Below are 24,316 nucleotides of genomic sequence, written 5' to 3'. Positions count from 1 at the left end.
AGGGAACACGGAGAGGCAAAGCAGGCACAGCGAGGCTCTTCCTCAAACCTTGCACAGGGCACAAGGCTGGGGGGATTTTCAAATTAAAAATGCATCCATATACACACACAGCACGTTCTCGTCCCCATCCTCTCATTACTGACAGCTGCAGAGCTGCCCTCTGTGGGTGCAGGAGCCAGGAAACCCTGAGGACCCCATGCCGGGAGATGCCCCTGGAGTAGCTCAGACCCCACGCAGGCACCCACGTGCCGGCAGCGTCTCCAGGCCCCGCGTGGCTGCTGCGTTTGATGCACGACAGCTCCTGTACACAAGTGAGCAGGGGAGCAGCGTTACTGCTGATAACGCACGGGCTGCACTCACGCTGCCGTTCTGCCGCAATTACAGTGGAATTATGCTTTTTGATAACTAAATTATCACTAATGCACATAATCGTTGGGTTATGCGGATATACAAATTACAGGACTGCCTCAGTCCCAGATTAATACGCGTGCATTTCAACTCCATGTACACTCGTTTACACTGCAATTATGCCATCATATCATTAACCATCTGGTGATAGGAATTCACGGTAACCACAGGTATCTCAAACCAGAAGCGCTTGTGCTGCAGAGGGACCACCAGTCACAACACCTGCTCCTTACTGCTGTGTAGTGGAGGGGTTGAACCAGGCCCACTCCCCTGGCCACATCCAGCCCCACACCCAGGCCCCGCAGGGAAGCAATGGCCAAGATGGAGTGGCTGTGTGATGCTGTGTTCTCCCCAAAATTAAGGCACACCAAGGCTAGATAGAATAACATGGCAGCTGAGCTCAACACTGCTGTCATCTCCCCATGTCACTTACTGGTCCCAGCAGCCCTTCCCCTGTCATGGGACATGGGCAGCCCAGCAGGACCCGCCAGCCCAGGGCAGGCAAGGAAACTCCTTTTCAGGTGGAAAACCCATGCAAAACGACCCTCATTCCCACAAAAAGCCTCTTTCCCTTTATTTCCGTCATCAGACAAATCTCGTTATCATCATGAGCCAGATGGGGCTGCTGTTAGCATTTACAAACCCCAGTAGGGTTACTGGTTAAGCTGTTAACAGAGCCATAAACACAGCCCTTCGCTTGCAGCCAAGCATCATTCCCCCCCACGAGCATCCTTCCCACCCCCACCAGCATCCTTCCCCCAGTCTGCCGCCCCAGTACTCCGGGTACCATGCGTGCCCAAGCTGCACACCTGCAGCCCCATGTATCCCCATTGCACCTGGATTTTGTGTGCTCAGCCACAGCTGTGGCACAGCATGTGTCCCCCAGCACTGCTCGCACCCGCATCCCCAGCCCGGGGGACATGCACAGCACGCCCCGAGCCGCACGCAGCTGTGCAGACAGCCTCAAGTCATCGCAGCCATCGACTCCGAAACACCCCCACGCTCTCCTCCTGCAGCCGTAGGCCCGTGAAGATTTTTCTGCTTTTCAAGTTAAAATCCTGAAGAGCAGATTCCAGGTTGAATCCCCAGATGGGCTTCTCTGCATATTAAAAGCACAGCCGGTTCCCAGTGCCACGGCGCGCGCAAGAGACAGAATTAACGCTGTTCCTATTTATAGGGCTTTGATTAGGAGCTCGTCACCTAGAAGTTTTTATTCCCTTTATCCATTTATAAGGCCATAACACAGTTTGACTAGCTCCAGATAGGCTGGTGTCCCACCGATTTTGCCAGAACTTAATGTGCCATTCAGACACAGTTAAGCCAGTAATAGGCAGCAGCCTGTACTCTGCAGGGTTTTAACTGCATCAGAAAACACTCTTCAGCTCCCGGCTCGCCCTGCACACACTATGCCGCAGAGGCAAAGCGAAGCTGGGGCGAGGAGCAGCCCCAACAGCCCCTTTGTGGGGTCTCGGGGCAGCTCCAGACCCCCTGAAAGGGTGCACGGAGCCATTGCCTGGGCTGATGCCCACTGCAACAGCACCCACAGCAGCAGTGCCTGGGGGTCCTCGTCCCTCTCAGCTCGTCCCTGGGTGGGTGCTTGGCCACCAGCTGGTACCCACAAGCTTTTCCACTGCTCCCGAGGCTGCTAATCCCTCCTAAGCATCCCTGCGCTCCTGTCAGCAAAACGCTTTCTGGCTCCCGACAAATCCTCGCAAAAGAGTTTTGCTGAGCACGGACTTTCCGCCTGTCCAAAGCCTATAGACAAGTTAAAGCACCTGCCCTCAGGGATAATTCCACTAAAATTGGGTGAAGCATGCGCTGGTGCCAACTTTATTTTCTGTTAAAACCTGGGAGTATTTGTAAAAGTCTTTTCTTCTGGAAGGCGCCCAGCTCCGTGCGGAAGGAGGGGGCTGGATCAGCTCGCGCTTGGCAGCCACCGACCCAGCAGATTTGAGGTCTCCTTGTGCGCAGGGAATGGGATTTCAAGATGCTTTCTGAGAGGAGCTGGCAGCAGTCAGCCAGCCCGCCCCACAGATGGCTGCTCCCATCCCCACTTGCTGACGTCCCCACTGCTGGCCCTGGGGAGGTGACAAGAGCAGCACCCTGGGACACGCAGCGGTGCTGCACAGGACACACACCCAGCCTAGGAACCGGCCACCACAGTGTCCTTGCAACTAAACAACCAGCAGAGCATCCCCAAAGCTCTGAGCCCCCAGCACCCCAGGATCATGCCCTAAAGCGGGGCTCCCATCCCTACTCCTGCACCGCAGCCATTCCTCAGCTCAGGTCACGACGCTCGACCAGACACATCCCGCCACCCCACAACAAGCTGCACGTCACCCAGGTGGTGACCCAACTGGTCACCCAATTGCCTTTTCTGCCCCAAAACCCACGCCAAGCCCCCATCACGGGAGGGCAATCTGCTCACCGTCCTCCCTGGACTTCTGGATGAAGGCCTCCACGCCACTCTCCCCGTAGCTGCCCTCGGAGGCCAAGGTGGAGACGTAGTTCCACTTGAGGGCTTTGACGATGTCCACCATGGCTTGGGCCTGGTAGGTGTCGGACGGGACGACGCGGGAGAAGAAGTCGTAGCGGCTGTTGTCACTCAGGTCCGGGGCGGTTGATGCATAGCTGATCTGGGGGATCTGGGACGAAGAAAGATCAGAGTCAGGAGAAAAAGGCCATCTGCACCCAGCTGCACTGCCCTCACCTGGCCCGTGCTCCCAAAGTCCCACATGGGAGGATGCAGGGGGTGGAAATCAAGGAATTGGGAAGCGTCCAGAAGAAACCAGCCCCCGTGTGCCGAAACAGAGGTGAAGGAATGGCGTGAGGCCTGCTCACGCCCAGATCCTGGGTATGGCCATAGGAAAGCAGAGGCCACGGGATGACAAGGCGCCCAGGAGAAGGGACCAGCTCCGTCTGGGACCTGCAGCAGCCAAACCCCGGCTGTGATGCCTGGTTTGGCCCCAGGAGGAGGCAGTGGAGAGGCTGAGGGACCCCTCAGTGACACCCAGCAGGGCCTCCAGCATGGCAGAGGCCCTAGAGAAAGCCTTGTTCCTGCCCTGAACTCCACAGCTATGATATTCTGGCCTCCTGCCCCATGAGGGACCGACAGGAGCGCACCCTGCCAGACCCTGTCCAGCCAAGCCATAAATAAGCCTTTTAAATTAATCAGAGCTCCTGCACCTCGCGCAGTACATTAGAGTGATTTAGCACCGGAGGATCATGCAATGCGTAGCACTTACACAGCACTTTACATCTCCAAAACACACCACAGATGTTAATTTATCTTAAAGATGGAAAAGGTTTATTAAATTATCAAGCCCAGGTTCTCCGCACCAGCCTGAAGTTCCCTACTGAAGATGTACCAAAACCAGAGCCAGCCCATCCATCGCCTCCACATCCTACACCCTGTCGGGCACCACACACCTCTGCAATGTGCCTCTGCTTTGGCACAGCACGAGGGCTTGCCAAACCCTGCCCAAAACAGGGACGTGGTTTTGAATTTAGCAGCGATATAATGGCAGGGGCTGGAGCTCAGCCAGCTGCCATGGTGCAACCTGGCCGTGGCTACAGGCACAGCGCAAACAGAGGAGGAAAAGCCCAAAGCAACACTGATCCCAAACTGCTCCGTGCTACAGGGTAAGGGGATGCAGAGCAGCAGTCCCCAGCTGTGGGGGGCCTTTCCCCCTCTCCCAGTTTCAACAATTCAGCAATCGCAGCTTGCAGGAGAACAAACACAGCTGGAGCCACGGGGAGCTGCAATGAGCCCCCCGGATCCCCCGGGCTCAACAGGCAGCTGGGTCATGCCAGATGCCTTAAACCAGCTCAGGCTGAGTTTGGCCTCACCAGTCGCCACTCCTGCATTAAGCAGTTAGCTAATTTGCAGCAGCAGAGGGGAGAACCAGGGGGTGTGGAGAGGTTTGGGGCGCGTAGGCATCCTAGTGCAGGTTATAAGACCAAGCCACCTCACTGGGAGCCTGAAATACTGGCACCTGCCTTCTAATGATGGTGCTTCCAACCACCACCTCCCTGATTAGATACCAGCACAGCCCCATCCCGATGGTGGGGAGCAGCCCCTGACCCAGATCCCAGCACCCAAGCGTGGGGGCTCACCCCAAAGCTGCCCCCTGGACCTGCCCGGCCCTCCCAGCTGCCCCATCCTACTCCACTCATGCTCCCAGGCCGTGCTGCAGTTTCTCCTCTGCTTTCCTGTTATTTTCCCCTTTTCCACTCCAGTCCCTCACTCTCTCCATTAAACGTGATACCGGTGTTATAAACCCACGACTCCACCTGAATGCTAAACGGCCCCTGGAAAGGAGCAGCCACCCCTCCACCTACAGCAAAATATGAGATGAAAAAATGGAGAGAAGGAGAACAAGTGGGAGAGGGAAAGGAAGGAATCTTTATCAAGGCACAAATAGGATTATTCTCTGTGACAATCTGCTTTGTGCTCTTTTCCAAGGGGCTGTGATCTGCTCGTTGGGTATCTGTGACCAGGAGCCGGTGCGTGAGGCCCGATTAAAATTCTGCTCAGCAGGCAAGGCACTCGTCTAGCAATCATTCATCCTGGGGAGGGAGCGGGGGGATGCTCTGCTCCTTCTCTCCTTTCCTTTCCCCTGCCAGGCTCGCAGCAGTGCCGGGAGGACGGGCAGGGAGGCTTGGGGTGGAGGCACTGCACGAGGAGGCTGGTGTGCAGCGTGCCCGCGCAATGGGGCCAGGTGGGCGCGCAAAGCAGCGGTGCCATGTGAGACTCGGGGCAGAAATGGTGCCAAGCTGGCTTTCCACAGGCCATCAAACCCAATGAGTTTTTCTCTGTGGTTTTAATAGATCCACACCTCCGCAGCAGGTTGCAGAGGAGGGATGCTTCCCGGATATTCCCCTGGCACACCGTGTCCCATGGAAGTACCATGGAAGTGCCGATGGGCTCCAGCTGAGGCCCAGGGCTGGGATTAACGCCGGGACACAAAGCCTGGTCCAGCCCCTGCAGGGAAGCAGAGCCTAGGCAGTACCTGTTGATCTCCAGGTTATGAACTGGAAGCCGTATTTTAATAAACAAACTGAAAGAGCTTTTCTCCCTCGCTACACTACCTTGGATGGAAGTGAAAATAAAATACCGGTTCCCAAATGACCATTTGATAGATTTCTTCTGCCTTTTTCCCCCTCTGCCTTTTTGATCTCCTGGTTTACAATAGCCCAACTCCCGGCACCAGCTATTTTCTCAGATAAAAGACAAAAGTCCTTTCAGGTCCATGAAAGCAAAATGCGGGCAGGGAATTCAAGGTTCTTAGAAAGAAGGATGCGGGTGGGGGGAGCTGGCAATGCACCTTGGCTGCACATTTGGGCACCGGCACAAGCCCTGAACAAACTCGCAGAGGCACCACGCTGCTCTCAGCTCCTTGCCTGGGTCATTGCCAGACCAGGCTAAATACCACAGTGCTGGTGGGGAAATCAGCAGGATCAGCTCTGCTGCACCCCAGGACTACCTTACCCCATCGAGACCAAGGAGTAACCCTGGGACAGAGGGAAAAACCTCCCTTTTCCTTTATTTTGAACAAAAATAGGGTCAACATCATTCAGAAACACCCCCAGCCTTGAGAAAAGCTCCCCCAGGGTAGGAGAGCAGGCGGAAGCCGTGGTTAGGGGTACAGTCCTGCCCCCCAAGCCCCTGGGTCAGATTTGCCCTCGGTGCACCAGTGTGGTCAACCTCAAACTCTCCCCCGACGCCTCCACCACAAAAGCACCTGGGCTCAAAACCCATTTCATCAGCACCGGCTGACGATAGCGCAGCGTTTTGTCTAACAGCAGCATTTTGTCTAACAGCAGAGGATCATAATCTGCTCCAGATTGGAAAGCTTCAGACAAAGGCAGCAACTTGAGCACGGCCCCCAGCCGGGGTTTGCAGGGATGCAGAGCTCCGACCCCAGTGCTCCTTGCACCAGTGCCCCTGCACCACAGACGGGGTCAGGAGCAGCTAATTCCCTAACCATAATTATTAATTTCATGCGTATCTTATGCCAACCTCTGGTTCACCGACAAGATGGAATTGATTTAATTAGAATTTCCATCATTGAGCCATTTGGACAGCGGCTTTTAATTAGGGAGAGCACAAAGCACCGCAGGGGCTGGGGGAACGAGGGGGCTGTGCGGAGCCAGCTCAGACCTTGTCACTGTTGGTTTCCCCAGCTGAAAACAGGGGGCAGGGCAGGCAAATCACTCCAGCATCCCAAACAGCACCCTGTCATGGAGCTGATAACAAATTCCTCCAGTTCCCAGCCCCAGCTGCTCCGGGGTGACATGCGACAGCCACGCTCGAGGGGGGACAGCTTGGGGCAGGGAGCGAGAAGCTCCCCGTCTTGCCCACCCCTTTGCCACAACCTGATAAACCGAGCCAGCTGCTTGGCTGCATCCTATTTTTTTCCCAAAAAAAACAAGCTCCCAACCTAGCCAAGAGCAAAGCTCAGGGTGCAGGGAGCTGCGGTCACTGCCCTTCATCGGGCTCCTCACTGGCCCTGCCGCCCTCCTCCTCCTCCTCGCCCAGCGGTGCCAGGGGAGCTGCCATGGCCAGGGCAGCCCGGGGGAGCCGGGGAGGCTGCAATTCGTTTTAATAAACCCGGAGCAGAACGAGGAAATGAACTGGCAGCAACAGAGCGGGTGATTAATCAGAGCGTCCCCCAGCCGATTTCCACCTCCCCGTCTTCATGAAGGTTATTTACCCGCTAAGCAGCGCTGCGTGGTGCGCAGGGCAACGCTCACTCCGCCACCTCCCTTCCACCACTCCAGGGCTCGGCGCTGGGGGCCAGATCCTGCTCCGCACCCCCAGCCAACAAAACCCCCTGTGCGTGCAGGCACACGGGCACGCACGGCTCCCGCTGCATGCAACGGGCCAGCGTCCTCCATTAGGTGGATTAATCATGCTGTACAACACCCCGGTGCTAAAGGAGCTCGACAACTCGCTGCAGAGAAGGAAACGAGCGCCTCTAAGTGTCGGTGTGTGCCCAGCGCCTCCACTCACCCGGGATGCTCCTCGCCCCAGCGGAGCGCACGGGTGCTCCTTGTGCCCCAGCTCGCTCAGGACGGGATTGAAAAGCACAGCCCGGGCCCTGATGCAGCTTCTGGGGAGTCGTATTTGCAGGGGACAGATCTGGTTTCTTTTACACCATCGTCGCGGTGGTCATTCAGGAGAAAGTGGGTAGTGCTGAGGCTGGAGAGCCAGCAGACAGGGGTGGGAAGGAGCTGGAGCGTGCCAGAAAGCTCTGGCAGTGATGACAGACAGATGCTATCGCAAGGAGGCGAGAGCAGGGATTTGAGGGGAGGTTTTTCTGCATGCAGAGCTGCGAGGAGTGATGAAACCAGCTTGGACAGAGGATGCCGCATCTGCAAGTTGTTCCGCTGATGTACAGCTTTAATTAGGCAATGGCAGCTAACGAAGGACACGTTATTTATTTATGTAGCATGGGAGCGACGAAACCCCTGCCAGGGATGCGCCGAGCCCTCCCTGCCAATGGCTTTGGGCTGGCGGGGAGGGGATGGAGCAGAGCGGGGCGCACGGGAAGGGAGCACAGCATGGGGCGAGGAGAGCACAGCACCCTCAAGCAGGGGCCAGCTGGAGGAGGGCAGGGGCTGCTGAGACCCCAACCCACCCAGGGCTCTGCAGCACCACGGCCACAACCCTCCCAGCAGGGCAAGGGGAGCCTGAACCACAGCACGAAGCAGACACAGCGTGGGTGCAGGTGTGCACAGAGATCCTGGGGCAGGCAGAGGGGGAACTGCTCAGCCCCCAGACCCACGAGCCTCATCCTGCACCCAGGGGCACCCCCACTGCTCCCTCCGTGCCCCCATCTCGGCTGTACCCTGCACAAAGGGCGCCCCAGCACTTCGCAGTCCTGGAGCTGATGCAGGAGCCAAATCTCTGGCTCCAGCCCAGGAGCGAGCATCGTCCCTCGAGGGGACAGGAAAAGGCAAAACTGTGAGCACAGCTGTGCCCAGGGAGGCAAACGCTTTGCTGAACCTCTGAGCGGAGCAGCCCGCGCTTAAAGGTCAGCGGCAGCGTGAAATGGAAGTTGCCTGATTTTCATTTTAAGCATGTCCGTGCCATAAACCCACTATTTGAATAACAAAGAGCGACGGCGGGCAGGCAGCGCGGGGCAGGGCTGGACCTGACATCCCGCGGGAGCGATGTCCCCGTGCTGGGGCCACCAGCGCCTGGCAGGGAGGTGGGGACAGCGAGTCCCAGGGCTCCCAGTTGAGCTGAGGGCCGGGTCCCCACACTGGGGACACCGAGGCTTGAGACATGTCCCCACTGGGCCACCACCAGTGCCAGGGTGCATCGGGGCTCGGCAACATCCCCCTGCATGGTCACGGATGCTTTGTCCAAGCAGCAAAATTGGAGGAGAAAGGGAAAAAAAAAATAGCCCAGCCCACCCCCAAAACAGCTCCCCCCGCTCCTCCAGCTGTCACTCTCCTGCCTCCTTCCTCACTGCCTCCCTCCCTGAAGTGAGCATTCAATCTTTTTTTGTCTCGGCAAATAGCTTTTAAGTTCCTCCCGCTCTCTCTAATTTATATTATTTTAATTATTGAATAGCCCTCTCGCTCGTCGCCTGGAACATTAACACGTTTTTTTTTTTAAAAGGGACCCAGAAAAATCAAACTCCATCAGCGATCTGTTTTTCAGTCTCTGCTAACAGCCTCCAGCCCTCCCAGGAGGGCGCAGCACTCCGCACGCCGGGCGGACGGGAGGGAGGATGAGGAGGGGGAACGGGAGGAAGGCAGCCAGCCCCCGAGGAAGGGAGGGTTTCGAGGCTCGGGAGGGGGAGGCAGCGTGCGTAGCGCCAGCTCGGGGCTTCCACCGCTGCCGGGCGCGCAGCCTGTTTGCATTTCTCTCTGCCTTTTGCTGCTGAGGGGGCTCTTGTTCAAACATTCGCTCTAGCCCCAGGACATTGCTGCGGATAAATAAATGCACAGCGAGGGGGATGTAATTATAAACTCCTCGGTTTTCCTGCAGCTGGAGAGGAGGAGAGCGATGGGAGAGCCAGCCCGCAGCCAGCACCACGGCCCCAGGCACCCCGCTCCCCTCCGCACACCCAGGGCCAGGGGCAAAGCCAGCGGTGTCCCCAGTTTGTCCCTGGGCACAGAGCGGTCGCCACCGTCCCCTCCTGGCACCCTGCAGCTGCCAGCAATGAATGCAGCTCCCATCCCAGCAATAAATGCGGCTCCCCAGCAATTTGGCTAAGGTGTCACCTTACCTCTGGTCCCCTCAGGTGACACCCCAGGAGAGGACCAGGGAGCTCCCCAGGGAGGCTGAGCCCTCTCCATCCCTGGGGGGTTCTCAGCATCCACTGGGACCAAGCCCTGAGCAGCCCGGGCTGAACCCAGCAGGGTGCAGGCAGCTGGGATGGAGCTCCCCAGGTCCCTTCCAGCCCTGTGGTCTCATCCTGCACCCTGTCCTGAGCTGATTGCCCGTCCGTCCCCCCGCAAGGCTCCCGGCACGAATGCCAGGAGCGTCAGCATCCCACCTGGCCACGAAGCCGGGGGAGAAGACAAAGCCTGCTGCTGCAGCATCGTCACCAGAGGGGGACGGAGGAGGGGATCCCTGGGGACCCGGGGGAGGCAGGAAAATGCTTTTAAAGACACTCGCGCTCCTGCCTGCCCCCAGCTGTGGAGGAAGAGGTAAGCATGCAAAAACCTGGTGAAACCGCCGCGTTTTTTCATGGGTTCAGCCCTGGTGGAGGTGTCCAGGGAGCCTCGGGGGGACCCGTACCTTGAAGAGCCGCAGGATGTTGGCCACCATGATGGAGACGGAGCTGCCCGAGGCGCCGATGACGCCGACCACCCGCTCGGGCTTGGTGATGATGGGGGGGCCGCCGTTGACGCAGCGCACCTCGGTGCTGTCCTTCTCGATGAGGGCTTGCACGAAGGTCAGCGACTGCTCCAGGGCGTGCGTGTCCCGCGAGCACGTGTCCAGGATGCGGGCACCCAGGGTGATGTTGGGGAGCAGGTCGGGGTCGTTGTTGATGCGGTCCAGGGCGAAGAGCATGGCCTCCAGGCGGTGGATGCCCTTCTCCTTCTTCAGCTCCCCGCAGGCTTTGCCCTCCGCGCCCCGGCCGTGCACGGGGAAGAGCCCCCCGAGCGTGATGTCCCCGTCGATGCGGATGGAGTTCATGTGAGGGTAGCCCTGGCCTTTGGGCTTGGCGGCACCCCCGGGCACCCAGCCCCAGCTCCAGGCACTCAGGAGGAGGCAGAAGGAGAGACGCTCCATGCAAAAACGACCCCCGCTCATCGCCGAAGCCGTGCTGGGGCAGAGCGCGCGGCCCGAATCCCGGCGGCGGTCAGGCGGCGAGGCGGGCACGGGTGGGTGGCATGGCTCCGGCGGCTCCGTCAGCGGCTCCCATGGGTGCCGGCAGCCCCCAGGGTGCGGCGAGCAGCCGGGCTGCAGGTGGGTGCCAGGACCGGCATCGCTACGCCGGGGAGGAGAGGCAGCAGGGGTGGCCCAAGCAGAGGTTCGGGTCCTTCTTGCAGAGCCCTTGGGAGGGAGAAGGGGGAGCAGGAGGAGAGAAAGAGGGGGGAAATTAAACAGGAGCATGGAGAAGATGTCAGCCATTCCAAGGTTTCAGCAGGGAGCCCGGAAGAAAAGATTTGGGATTTGCTGGATTTGTGAGTCACGCCAGCTGCTTTGACTCAGCCCCAACAGCGCATCCGGCGCAGGGCCCCTGCCGCGCTCAGCCCCAGCAGCAGGGCCAGCTTGGCACGGGTTGGAGGGGAACCCCGGGACCCGTCCCATCCCAAACCCCCTTTGGGCAGCTATCAGGGTGGGGCAGACCCCAGGGCAGTGCTCAGAGAGGGCCAAACCCCAACGCATGCACAGCCCTGGTCCCAGCAACCCTAGAGCATCCCTCCTGCCCCAGGGTCACAGCCAGGCACGGGAACCAAGCAGCCCCCGGAAAGCTACGCTGCATGGAGACCCTGAGCTGATCCGGGGGGGGAATTTTCTCTTTAGTGACCCTCCTTCCCTGAGCACCCCCTGCTGCACCCCAGGGACCACAGCCCCCTTGTGTCCCCATTGATGGCCCCTGCTACAAGTGAGCTGCTGCCATTAGCAGCCCGCCTGCATCCCCTGCACAACCGGGGTCAAGACTGGGGATACCAAACAAGCACGATCCAAAGGGACAGGGGCAGCCAGGGGCTGATTCCCAAATTTCTCCTCCATTCCCTGCCATGAGGCCATTGCCACCGCCTGCCTGCACGCCCTGAGCACCACACTGCCAGCCACACAGGCGCAGAACCGAGCTGGGTGTTAAGTAAAATCAGACCCAGCCAGGCACCGAATAAACCAGGAATTACGTATCCAAAATGCGCCCCTAAGCACCACGGCTCGCACCGCTCTCCATTCGGGCTGCTGAGCTCTGCATCGGCCGCTGCTTCTTTGCGAGCATCAGGTATCGACAGCCTCCGGCGGGGAATATCGACAGCACCCGCCCAAGCTGCGGGGAGAGTTTGGCTTTCTGCCTTCCCCCGGGCAGGAGAGCCGAGGCTCAGCGCAAATTAAAAGCAGCCGGGATGGGCAGAGGAGAGCGGCTGGGTGAGAAGGTGCTCGGCCCTGAGCTGGTGCCCCTGGGGGGGGATGGAGAGAGCCAAGGGCTCACGGGGAAGCTGGTGGTGAAGGCATGGGGAATGGTGCCTGAGCGATGCCCCCAGGCTGTGCCTCATGCGGCAATTAGCCGCAAAAGTGCTGCGATCCTGGCTCAGGGAGCCCGGGGCTTGCTGCAGGATCCGGCTCCTGCTCCTTGGAGGCACAAAGGTGACCTGGACACGTGCAGGATCCCCGATCCTGCTCCCAGCACGATCCCACCAGCACAGCGGTACCACGGACAATTCCTCAGGCTGGGGAGCGGGTGATGGTTCAGACCTGCCCCGGGCTCCTTGGGGATATTTTTTTGGTGACAGCACCTTTTGTCAGGCTGTGCACACACCCACACCTGCAGCCCTTTTGCCCCCCAGCCCCAGAGGTGCCCCTGGCCCAGCAGCGCAGCCCCTGCCTCAGTTTCCCCTCCCTTGCAGCCCGGCTGCTGCCTCCAAGCTGCGAGGATGCTGCAAGGGCAGCGCATGATTAATGCAAGGCACCGAAAAGCAGAGGAGAGCGAAGCCGGCAAATGCATTCCCCAAGCAGGACAGGCTGGAACAGCGAGACCCGAGAAGCAGCCTCAATTCCTCTCAGCTTGAGCACCGAGCCCAGCAGCCGAGCCTGCGCCCGCCTGGCCGGATCCTCAGCCGGCCCCATGGGGGGGCTGCTGCTGGAGCCAGGCCCCTTTACACCCGTGGAGGAGCCGCTTGGAGCTCCTCACCCCAGCTGGGAGGGCCTTTGCCTCAACTCACCTCCATAAATTATGCACATCCCTGCCCGTCGGAGCCACTTGAAGGCCCATCTCCAAAGCGTTTCTGACAGCCGGGGCTTTTAAGCAAGGCGAATTACCCGGTGCCGAGCTCTTTGTTTCCAAAGGCAGCAGGCAGGGAGTGCTGCGGCACGAAAGCCGCCCCACCGCCGCCTGCAAAGCCATCTCCCACCAGGACAGCCCCACGAGCACATCCCTGCGGGAGCTGGGGTCAAGGAGAGGGACCCTGGCCCTGTGGGGACAGTGCCACCTCCCCCAGGGCTTTGCAAGCACCGTCCCGTGCATCGGCACCGGGAGCGGGGCAGGGGAAAGTGGCTCCTGCTGCACCCTGGAAGCGGGTCGGGTTCTGCTACGAAGAGGCAGGGGATGGGGACAGACAAGCGTGGTTTTAATGCCGCAGCCCCCCCGTGCAGCCCTGTGCTGGGGCAGGCTGCAATCAGGTCATTTCTTCCACCCTCACCCCAGGAACCAGGTTTCTGCCCATCGGGGGCCGGCGCGATGGAGCTCCACGTGGCACACGCCGAGGAAAAGCCTCCTCGCCCCAGCCCGCAGCGGATCCCCCAGAGCCCACAGCCTCTTCCTTTCTTCTTTTAAGCTTTTTCCTCTCTGTTCTCTCCCCTTTGTGCCTCCTTTGATCATATAATCTGAATGAACTGAAGGTAAAAATATCATGGCAGGCAAGAAAAAAGCACAAATAATGGGGAGGGGAGGGGAGAGCTGGTTTGAATCCCTCGCCGAACCACGAGGGAGATGCAGCCTGAATTACCCTACAAGCCTATGCTGTGTGCAGCCCGAGCACTCTTCAGAAGGGGCAGGAGAGCCCCTTCCCCACCACTCCTCCCCATGGCCCCACACAGCAGCTCCCCCACACAGCCCCATTCCCGGTCCCAACCCACACCAGAAACGCACCCAGCCCGGGGTGGTGCTGATGGGCATGGGACCAGTGATGGGTGAGTGATGGGCTCCTGGCAAGAAGGAGGGTGAGCTGCATCCCCAGGGGGTCTTCCCCTCATCCCTGTAAGGCCAGATCCCTGGAGGGAGACGTGCACCAGCACCAAGCTCTCCATGGAGCGGGGAGCACCCCGTGCGCACGCTGTGAGCAGCGAGGTGAGGGAGCCCAGCTCCTGCTCCTGCCTGCACAGAGCCTGCACGGCAGCACTCACCGTGGGGGAACAAAACCACGCACATTTGCAAGCAGCGGGGTGCAGGTATGCATCCCAAACAAACCGAGCTTGGTATTATCAGAGCGCCAAAGGAAGGAGCAAAGCTGCTGCCTCCCGCCTCCAACAAGTGCTTTGTTGGAGAGCAGTGAACCTCTCTCACCCTCATCCTGGCCCTGCAGTGGTCAGATCCGAACTCTGGCAAGAGGTGCAAGGACTGATCCAAGCGAGCATATTTCCAGACCTGGCAGGAAATCCCAGGGATTATTGCCCTGCCTGAGTCAGACAAATCCAACAAGCATCAGGAGCTGCAGAAGCAGGCGCTGGGACTGCAGCCACATCTCGCTGAGCCCCAAACCACGGCAGGACAGGGAGAGCCATGGAGGAAGCGCTTGGCCCCTGCCCTGTGGGTCTCCACCACCCTTGGGCCACGCAGTAAATCCCACATGGTGGCATCCTGCTCCCCTCTAGCAGTGGCTGTGCCACTGAGCCACCAGCCAGCCCTGTGGCATCGCCATCCTCACCACCAATGCCCACACCACGGGCTCGGCTGGCTGGGAGAAATCCCAAGCTGATTGAAACCCCCCGGATCCATCCTGGTGCAGCCTTCCCTGGCCACGAGCGGGCTTCTCTTCTCACAGCTCCTTCCCGCAGCTCCTCCTGTGCTTCTTCAGGAGCTCAGTGCTGGCCAGGGCTGCAGTGAGGCACAGCTCGGGCTCGCTGTGTCCTGCAGAGCCCCGAGATGTCCACGGGAGCTGGGACGCAGCTGCAGTGCTGGGGTGCTGCTGGACACACAGCTCCAGATCCAGACAGAGCGACCTTACCCAGGGCTCTGCTCCTCCCAGGACCAAGGCTGGTGTGTCTCCGGGTGATGTGCTGCATCCTCCTTGCACGCATCACAGGGAATTTTGGCAAAATTTCCCTTCCCCAGCCTGGCACTGCCACAGCTCCAGGGACAAACAGACCAGGAAGGACCCTGCATTGCTCCCAGGAGAGCAGCTTCGGAGGCAGAAGCCCAGCCCAGGATGCTGTGCCCATCGCGGCTGCAGGGCTCGGAGGGAGCCCCCGGGCAGGTTGGAACTGGGGGCTCCTCACCTCTGCTGGAGCCCCCAGCCCCCCCTGGGAGCAGAAGCGGCTGGCTCAACACAAGGATTTTGCAGCGAGGAAAAAGCTCCTTCAAAGGGCAAAGAAACAAATAAGGAGAGAAAGAAACGGCTGATTTCTCGCCACCGCCTGGCTCCCTGCAGGACTCCCAGTCAAAACCCAGTTATTTCACTGCCATTAGCTCCACGGAGCCCCGGCTGCTGCAGGCGAGCAAGTTCACATCTCACATGCCACCAGGCCAAGTGCCGGCTAAGCACTAATCACCGCAGCTCCATCGCTGCCAGCAGTGGCAAAGCCGAGAGGCCAGAAATTCGGCTCCCAGGCAGGGCTGGCAGGAGCTGGGGGCTCAGCACAGGGCACCGCCGCACCCCGCGCCCACCTCTCCGAGCAGACCCCGTTCCCGACACCCACCGGGCTGCCCCCAGCGCCCACCGCACGCCCCGGCCCCGCGGAGATGTCCCTGCCCGCACCCCGCACGTGCTGCCACCAGCTCCTCTTGGAAAATCAAGGCCATTTCTTTGCCCACCTGCTCATCCTTCGGCAGGCAGGGACAGCCAGCGCGCGGCACAATATCCCAATTAGTGCACGTGAGCTCTTCCTCACTCGCAAGCTATTGCGGGGAGCTTCGCTTTGGCTCCTGCTTTTTTTTGGCTGCAGAGGCTACGTGAAGCACAGCAGAATTCAGACGTGGCAAGGGAGGGGAGGCCAGGTTAAGTTCTCCCTCAACAGGCAAAACCTTCAGTATTCAGGTCGAGTTCCCCAGCATCCGGGCAGAGGAAAAGCAAGGCCACGGCTCAGCAGGCAGCGGAGAGCACAGACCCCGGATTTTAACATCAAAACACACCCGGCGCACCCGGGGACGCAGCCCCCTTCGGCAACCACCCGATGGTTGCACGGACCGATATTGCAACGCTTGCACAACCCCAGCTCTACCTCTCTGCAACGAGTTCCTGCAAACGCTGGGATCTGCTGCCACACTCGGGTGTTTTGCAGAAAAGCCGCTGCTCCCCGTGGCTCCCGCACGCACCACGAAGCGCTCACAGCCCCATGGCCATGGGGACCCCAAAGCCAGCCCCACGCCGGGTGCCACCACCTCCACACTGCCCCAGAGCCGGGCCCGGGGGCTGCTGCAGTCCGAGGAAAAAGGCTCCCACTGGACGCAGATCACTCGGGGAATATTTATCGTGCTATATATACATATCCTTAACTGCAGGCAAGCTCTCTCCTTCCCCCTACCTCCCCTTTTGCAAAGCAGGCCACGGCTAATCCCTCAGTTTGAAGGATGGGCTCACACGGCGAGGGGAAGGCGAGGAGGATTCGGCCACGGAGGAAGCGTCGTGGGCAGCGTCTCACCTGGCGAGAGGCGGCGGGGAGGCAGCGCGGGGCTCCTGGCGCAGCCCCGCAAACAGCTCCGGCAGGGCGAGGGGAGGCGGCGGTGGGAGGAAGGAACTGGTGCTCATCCCCGCTCCCGCCACACGCAGCCAAATCCCACAATTAATTTTTGATCACCTTCTGCAAACTGGGACGGCGCTGGCTTGGAAGGGGAGCGCAGGCTGAGTGCCGGTGCCCGCAGCGCCGTGCGCCGTTCCTGCTCCCCGTTGGACCGGCACCCTGAGCTCCCGGGCTGATGGCACCCAACCCAGAAAGCCCCCAGGGGGGGAAGAGACCCCCATTTTCAGCCAGGCTTTTTGCAGGGCCATCGCCAGCACAGGGGCCCAAGAAATCAGGCCACTCCATCGAGGAAGCCCCACCGTGAGATGTGAAGCCCGAGAGGAAGGGACCGTGCCCGCGGCGGGCGCGAAGCTGGGGCGGGCAGCGGGAGCGGGTTCGGGTGTGTTATAATTAGGACCTGCCACATCTTCAAAGCCGTTGCTGTTCTGGGAAGAGCTGGAAGGGGGTGGCTGAGCTGACAAATCCATCCTCCTCCTGCCTGATGCCAAAGTTGAAGCACGTGACACCCTGTTTTTTGGGGAGCCAGCAGGCTCCTCCGAAGGGTGACGCTGGCCCCCGGGTTGCGGGGTCAGGCTGGAGCTGCACCTAAGCTCCAGATCCCAGTGCAAAACCCACCTTGAAAGCCCTGCCCAACACCCTGGGGTGCAGCTGAGCGCCAGCACAGCACCTGCCATGGTCCCCAGCACAGACCTGCCCGTGTCCCCTGTCCCTGCTGCCCACGGGGACCCGCTGCCCACACAGAGCCGCTCCACACGGCAGCCCCAGCGCGTCCCCCCCTGCACCCGCCGTGCTGGCACGGAAAAATCCCCGCTCCCACGAAGCGAAGGGAGGGGAGGAAGCGAGCCTTTTCTTTTGGCACTTCTCTTGGCATTTGCCCGAGCTCCTCGCTGCATTCAACAGATCGGTTCAGTTCCCTTCCTCCCCTGGCCGTGCCGCGGGCGAGCGGCCAGCTCCAGCAGCTCCTCCAACCACCCCAGCCGAATTTCGGGCATCTCCCACCCAGCCCCAGGTCACCCGGCGGCGCGGTGCCTCCCTCCGCAGCCTCTCCATCACGGATTTTGCTGAAGGCAGCGGGCTCTTCCCCCAGCCCGAAGCAGCCCACAGCAGCAGACGCCGGCTGGCAGAGCACGGCAAACTCATCACACCGGGAGGAGGAGGAGGAGAAGCGCGGCCGGGCGAGGCGGTGGGAGAGTTCTCCGTTTTTTTTTCCCCCCACGGCTGCCAACTTCGGCTCCCGCAAGCACCCAAAAAGCACCGAGGAGCCGGAGAGCTCAAGAGAGGAAAACAAACCCAGCAGCGCGTGTGTGCGCACAGCGGCTCCCTGCCCGGAGACGGGGCTGCTCCAGCATTTTGGGGGGGGGATGTGCCCCCAAAAAATAAAACCCCAGGCTGGCACCTGTCCCCAGCGAGCCGGGCTCTCTCCCCTGCCCTGCAGGGGCTCTGCAGCCCCAGCCGTGCCCGCTGCAGTGAGGCGGGGGCAGCACCCGCCTGCGCCCCCCCCCGTGCCCCAAGCCCATTCCCAGCCCGCAGCGGTGCCACGTTGGGGGACAGGACCCTGGGGTGTCCCCCCCCCAGGGATACAGGCGAGGGGCAGCGCTTCGCAGCCCCACAACTATTAATAATGCAATTAGTCGGGGAGGAGGGAGCCGGGGTCCTGCCGGTGGGGACAGGTTGTGCCTCGGGGGGGGGGGGGTGAAGGTGGGGGCTCCCTGCTGCAGACCACGCTGTCGCAGCCCCCCCTTAATAAAATAAGGAAAAAAAAAAAAATTGCCGGAGCAGAGAGCGGGGAGGCTGCAGGAAAAAGGAGGAGGGGGAACCCCCAACCCCTTTCTGGGAAGGTTTTTATTTTTGGGGGGGGGGGTGGGCACCGGGTATCCCGGGGATGCGCCGCGCCCCCCCTCCCCCCCGCACTTACCCGCGGGCAGCGCACGAAGTTGGCGGCGGCTCCGAGCCCGGCTCCGCCCGCGGCCGCTGCCTCCGGCCCCGGGGGGGCGCGGGCAGCCCGGGGGGGCCCTGCGGCATGCGGCGGGGACAGCCCTTACCGGGGACAAGCCGCGGCCCCCCCCCCGCCCGCAGCCCCGGCCCCGGCCCGAGCGAGCCGCAGCCGGGCGGGACCCGCCGCGCTCCGCAGCCGCGCCGAGGAGGAGGAGGAGGAGGAGGAGGAGGAAGATGAGAAGGAGGAGGAGGAAGAGGAGGAGGAGGAGGGCTGGGGCCGGGGAAGTTTTGCATGAAGAGGCGCTGGGAAGCCCGCTGCGGGGTTTGCCAGCCTTTTAAAGCACCAGCGCAGCGCCCCGAGGTGGTGATGGGGGGGTCCCCGCTGCTGCCCCCCGTTCTGGGTGGGGGGAGCGGCTGCACCCCCCCCGTCCCCAGCCCCCGGCAGCGCAGGGCACGAAGGGTTCAGGCAGTGCTGGGCAGAGGGAGGGCGATGGAGGTGGCCCCTCGGTGCCTTGCTGTCCCCAGGACCCCCCCTGGCACCGAGCATCAAGGCACATTTTGCTCATCCTTGTCCTCTCCTGCCCCTGCCCATCACCTGCAGCCATCGTCGCAGCCGGGAACATAAGAGCAGCACTGACAGGCCTCCCGGACCCCGCTGTGCTTCCCACGGGTCACATTCTCTGATTTCAGCCTTTGCAGAAGCAGGGGAACCGTGACACCCGTGGGTACAAAGGGAGCAGCCTCGCCGAGCCCTGCAGGACCCTCACCCAGGCAGCTCAGTGCGAGGTGTGAGCACCAGAAGGGTCCCAGCGCCCACCCCAGCTCCCTCTGCATGCCCAACAGCTGCCCCCAAATTTCCCCTCCCTGCTGAGGGAGCAGGGACAGGGGAGGAGGCTCCCACCAGAACCACATCGTCCCAAGCTGTCCCTCCCCAGACACCCCACACAGACACCCCGCACCGTGCACACTCCCTGGGATGCTCTGGCATCGCCTTTTTTGCCACCAAACAACCCACCAGGCCCCGGCGGCTGCGAGGAGCCCATCACAGCCCATCGATTCATTAATCCAGAGAAAACACGGCCCCCTAGTAATGCCCATTGACACATTAACTGCTCCGATCCATCACAGTAACGAGTGCGAGATAACCGCGCACCGCAGCGCCTGCAGCGCTCACCTGCCTGCATGCGGGGGCTGCGAGCACCCAGACCCCGCGGGGACCCCAGTCCCTGCACCTGGGGGGGCTCACCTGGGGGCACAGCTCTCTGCAGCTCCTCCTGCCCCTCCAACCACCCAGACCCAAAGCGCAGCCCCCCAAGGTGCATTCCCAGCCTCTTCTTCACTAGGGGTTGATTTGTGTTGCCTGCTCGGAATGGTAAAACACCAACGCTGGTACGGGGTAAGCTGTTCCCAGGGGGGCAGGATGCAGCAGCTCAGGGCTCGGCGCTGTCGCCCAGACCCTGCTGGGGATGCTGGAGAGGAGCTGGTTTTCCAGAAGCTCTCAGGGCTGCCTGGCTCCCGGCGCAGCACCCTGGCCAGGCCTTTGAAGGATCTACGTGTTCTCCAGCGAGATGCACTCTCCTGAAAAGCTGGCCAGCCGCCCTCCTGCCATTAAAATAAGTGGCAATATTCCCATGGACTCGGATGCTCACGGGATCGTGCCCAGAGCGCTGTCTCCTGCAGAGCGATCGGGCTGTTGCAGTGATTTCATTTACAGCGAGAGCTGGAGCAGTCGGCATTGTCATTCTGCTCTGGTGCTGGGGAGGGCAGCCCTGGGAGGCACACGGGCACCTCCAACCCCCCCATGTGTGCACACACGGTGCTCAGCCCTCATCTGCACCAGTACTGATGCCATCCCCAGAAACCCAGGCAAAAGGACCCCTGCGTCTTGCTTGAGCTGCAGCTGATGGGGATGGAGCTGTGCTGTGCCCCCCCCGGCAGCAACGTCCCAGCCCCAAGAAGGGCTCCGGGACAGCAGCTTTCTGTCCTTGGAGTCTGTGAGCTATCTCCAAAAGGTTCTCAAGAAGAGGCTGAGAAAAAAACAGGCTGATGCAGGACATGTCTGTCCCGGGGATGTTTAGGGGTGCACAGGTGGAGCAGTGAGGATTTTCCACCCTGACTGCCAGGGCAAGGATGCACCCAGGGGTTATTTGGCCCAATTCATGGGCAGAGATGCAGGGGCAGGAGCAGGGTCTGTACCCATCAGCGCCCAGGTTCACCAAGCCCTGGGGGAGGCCAGGAGCCCCCAACCTGCCCCAGCACGGAAAAGCCTTGGGGCAGACCCTGGGCATGCACAAAGCCAGGGCTGGGGGGGCTGCAGCCCCCGTGGGATAAGCTGGGCACAAATCCCCTCACCAAAAGGAGCTCTCGGAGGTGCCCCAAGGTCAGCTTTATCCTCACAGCTCCGGGTTGGGCGAAGCCTCCACCACAGGGGGATTTCAGAGACACGTGCTCTGCCTTCGAGGTGAAACGAGGGCTTCTCGAAGAAGGATTGGAGTCCTACTGCATGGGACAAGGCTGTGCCCCAGCACGGCCCCAGGCACAGGGACACGCGGCCAAGCTGCTCTGCTTTGCCCAGGTCCCGAGGAATTGCTGGGGAAGGTCTCTGAGCTAAATTACACAAGAACCTGGGTTTCTGCGTCACCCAAGCTGCTCCAGCATCTGGGGGTGCTCGGTGCTCATCGCCCTGGTGCAGCCGCCACGATCTGGCACAAACAGGGACTTTGGAGCCACGGGGTGAGGCAGGACTTTGGGCACTTCCCTCCTTTCCTCCACCTGTGCTACTGTGGGGGAAAAGCCACTGTATCAAATGAAGTCACCAAAAAAGCAGTGAGGAGCAGCAGCTTCCCATGGGGCTGACAGCTCCTTCTCCACCTGTGGAAAAGCTCCGATGGAAAATATTCATATCCAGCCCCCCCAGCCCTGGGGAGTCAGGAGGTGAGGTCCGGGGGATGCTCCTGCAGCCAGCAGCATCTCCCCTCTTTTCCCCGAGCCTCACAGACCGCACATCTCCATCTCTCACCATCTCCTCCCCGCCCTCAGCCAGGAGCCAAAATATCATCAGCGCTCGTGTCACCATCACGAATGTCAAATTACAATTAACATTTAGAAACCCCAGCTCAGCTGGATGCCGCTGAGATTCCCAGCACGATAGGAAAGGGCACGGCGAGCGGGGAGGGTGCGAGCACCGGGGGCAGGCGGGGGACAGCCCAGGGATAACGGGAGAGCAGCACACGTGTGGGGTTACCCCATGTGTGCCTGGGGCCATCCCAAAAGCAGCTCTGCTCATCCCCCAAAAGTCGCTGCCGCAGTCGGTGCGTGTCCTCGGGTCAGGGTCCTTCCAAAGATGATCAGATACTTCGGGAGAGGTCAATACTGCCAGCAAATGGATGCAGAGCCATCCTCTGCGGGATCAATACGGCTCCGTCAGCCTCAAAGCAGGAGGAATTAAACAAGTCGCTGCCTCTCCCGTCCTGGAAGCAGGGTTGGAGGAACACCCCCCAGCCCCAGCTCCGCACTCACCTCCATCCAGGGGCTGCAAAGAGCTCCAGCACCTCCGCCAGCACCAGCACCCTTACCCTGACCCTCCAGGGCTCTGGCACGCGCTGACCCCATGGCACAGCAGGGACAGGAGCACATCCCCAGCCCCAGGAGCTCAGGGCAGGATTGGGGCCAGCAGCTGATGCTTCCCCTTCTCCCCAGCAGCCTGCAGGCAGCGGAGCAGGAGGACAGCCCCTGCCCGAGCAGCAGCCAGCCTGGCTCCCCTCCAGCCGGGAAGGTCACCGCGTCCACCGCCAGCATCACCGGGCGCAACCGGGGAGACGCGCTGCTTGCGAGCTTTATTTTATTTTTCCAAGATAGGAGAAAACACGAAACCGCATCTTATGGACTGGACTCACCGGCTCGGCTCTGCAGAAGTGCCTGAATAATTTATGGCCGAGCCACCTCCTCCTCCTTCCTCTCCGTGGGTCACTCAGGCCAAGGAGGCGCAGGCACGGGCAGCGCGCCCGGCCCCTTCTGTCTGTGGGCTGTGTGCTCCCAGCGCTGCCTTGGGCTTCATTCCCCGCTGGTTGGGAGGGTGGGGAGAATAAATCTTTAATTCAAAGTGAAATATTAATAGAACTGCAATTAGCTGTAATACCTCCACAATTAAAAAGCAGAAGTCCCAGCAAGAGCTGTTTTCCTGTGGATTTATAGAAAAATGGGTTTGCAGGGTGGGACGGGGAGCCGGGGATGCTTTTTGGGTGTCACCGATGGTCCCTGGGGGAAATGCGGCCGGGAGGAGCAGAGAGGGAGGGCTGCAGGCAGGTCAAGGGCTCCCCGGCGGTGCCGGTGACGCAGGAGGAAGCCAAAGTCCGATCTGTGAGAAAAGAAGAGGAGGAGGAGAAAGATTTCAGAGGGAAAGAAACACAGAAGAACACGCTGACACTTTTGTCCTGCTCCCTGGGGTGGTGATTGTTGGGTTTTTGCTTTGTTGTTTTTTTGTTGATTTTTTTTTTTCAGCAAAAGGAAGGTTTTCACTGACGTCAGGCTGCGATGAACCTCAAAGCGAGGACAGAGAGCCGGAAGAGTCTCCGCTGGAAGTTCGCAGGCTCTCGGGATGGATTTCAGCAACCACGGGGCCTGCGCCCAGCGGGGCACCCCGGGCTCACCCCCGCAGCCCCTCGCGGCTGTTTGCCAGCTGAAGGCACAAAAACCACTCGCAAAAGAGACGTTGAAGCTTTCCTGCGCTGGGTAATTAGAGGCTGAGCTGTGATTTACTGAAGAAAGGAGGGGAAAAAAAAATTGCAAAACAAAAACAAGCAAAATAATTCAGCGTGCCCAAAAAATACATAAATTATAGGCCCGAGGAAAAAAAAAATAAAAAAGAAACAGCCTTGGATTTCTTTCCACAAGAAAGAGACTCCTACACACAAACAGCACATGAATATGGGTAATAGATATGGATATTTCAGAGAGCGAAAATGGTACTGACTGTGCTCTTATTGGATCAACACTCACACATCGAGTCCATGTTTCTCTCGAGGAGTGGGGATAATGGGATGCCGAATGTCAGACCATTTTAAATATATATAAAACTCATTATACGCTTCATGACTAACCAGATTTTGATGGAAAGAGTTGCATTTTAAAGAAATGGGAGGGGTGGGGGGAGAAAAAAGGCAGCCCATCCGGGCTTGCGGGGAGGAATTAGCAATGAAAGAGGGATGATTCGTCTGCAGGCTGTGAGCGACAACCCCTCCTCCTCGCAAGGAAGGCTGCTGCGGCTGTGCCAGCCCCCTGGCAGCCCCCCCAGCCCAACAACCTCCCCATTTTGGGGGGCTCCAAGCCCCCTCCAGCAGTTTTCCAGCACCCTGGAGCCCGCGTCCTGCCCAGCCGATGCAGGACCCCCAGGAAAATGCTGCTTGAGGCCCCAGCCTGCCTCTTTGCTGGAGACCACTGAGGAGGGGACCTCCCTAGGCTCATGGGCTTCTCCCCAAGCCCCCCGTGCCAGCACTGAGGGGACGGGGTGAGCCTGGGGGTCCCAAACCTGCTCCTATGTGAGCAGCCGAGGGCCACAGCAAGCTCCGCTGCTTGGCAGCGATGCCCATCCCTGGCCAAACCCCCTCCAGCTGCAATGCTAGAGCCACTTCTTGGGGTTTATTCCTCTCTCCTGCATACATTCAGCCTAAAAAAATCCCTCCTTGTGCCTCTTTGTCCCCATAGCGAAGGAGGACAAAGGAATGGTGCCTGGGTTTCGCGGCACAGCGGTGCTGGAGCTGCTCTCCCAACCCAGAGATGGAAGCGCCCGCGCTCTTTTCTTCTGCAACACTCCCACCTAATGGCAGGAGAGCCAACAAAACGAGAGCCAGCAGCACCCAGCAGAGCCAC

At 60.3% G+C, this 24,316-nt stretch overlaps 1 protein-coding gene across 2 annotated transcripts in view; it reads right to left on the bottom strand.

Annotated features, from left to right (window-relative positions):
- The window catches only part of GRM4 (glutamate metabotropic receptor 4), a 44,565-nt gene extending 25,985 nt beyond the window's left edge, over positions 1–18,580 (bottom strand). The window contains exons 1-3 of one of the 2 annotated variants that reach the window (XM_084498019.1): positions 18,429–18,580; positions 10,169–10,930; positions 2,837–3,053 (exon numbers count right to left, since the gene is read on the bottom strand). In XM_084498019.1, coding sequence (XP_084354145.1) covers positions 2,837–3,053; positions 10,169–10,687 — 736 coding nt within the window. In that variant the 5' untranslated portion in view covers positions 10,688–10,930; positions 18,429–18,580. Of the gene's footprint in view, positions 1–2,836; positions 3,054–10,168; positions 10,931–16,414; positions 16,515–18,428 lie in introns of those variants that run through there. The other variant, XM_084498020.1, reaches the window with a different exon arrangement.
- Positions 18,581–24,316: the final 5,736 nt, after the last annotated feature.

This window comes from Aythya ferina (assembly GCF_964211825.1).
Source record: "Aythya ferina genome assembly, chromosome: 25".
NCBI classification, from domain to species: domain Eukaryota; kingdom Metazoa; phylum Chordata; class Aves; order Anseriformes; family Anatidae; genus Aythya; species Aythya ferina.
This window is presented reverse-complemented; position numbering and strand designations above follow the sequence as displayed.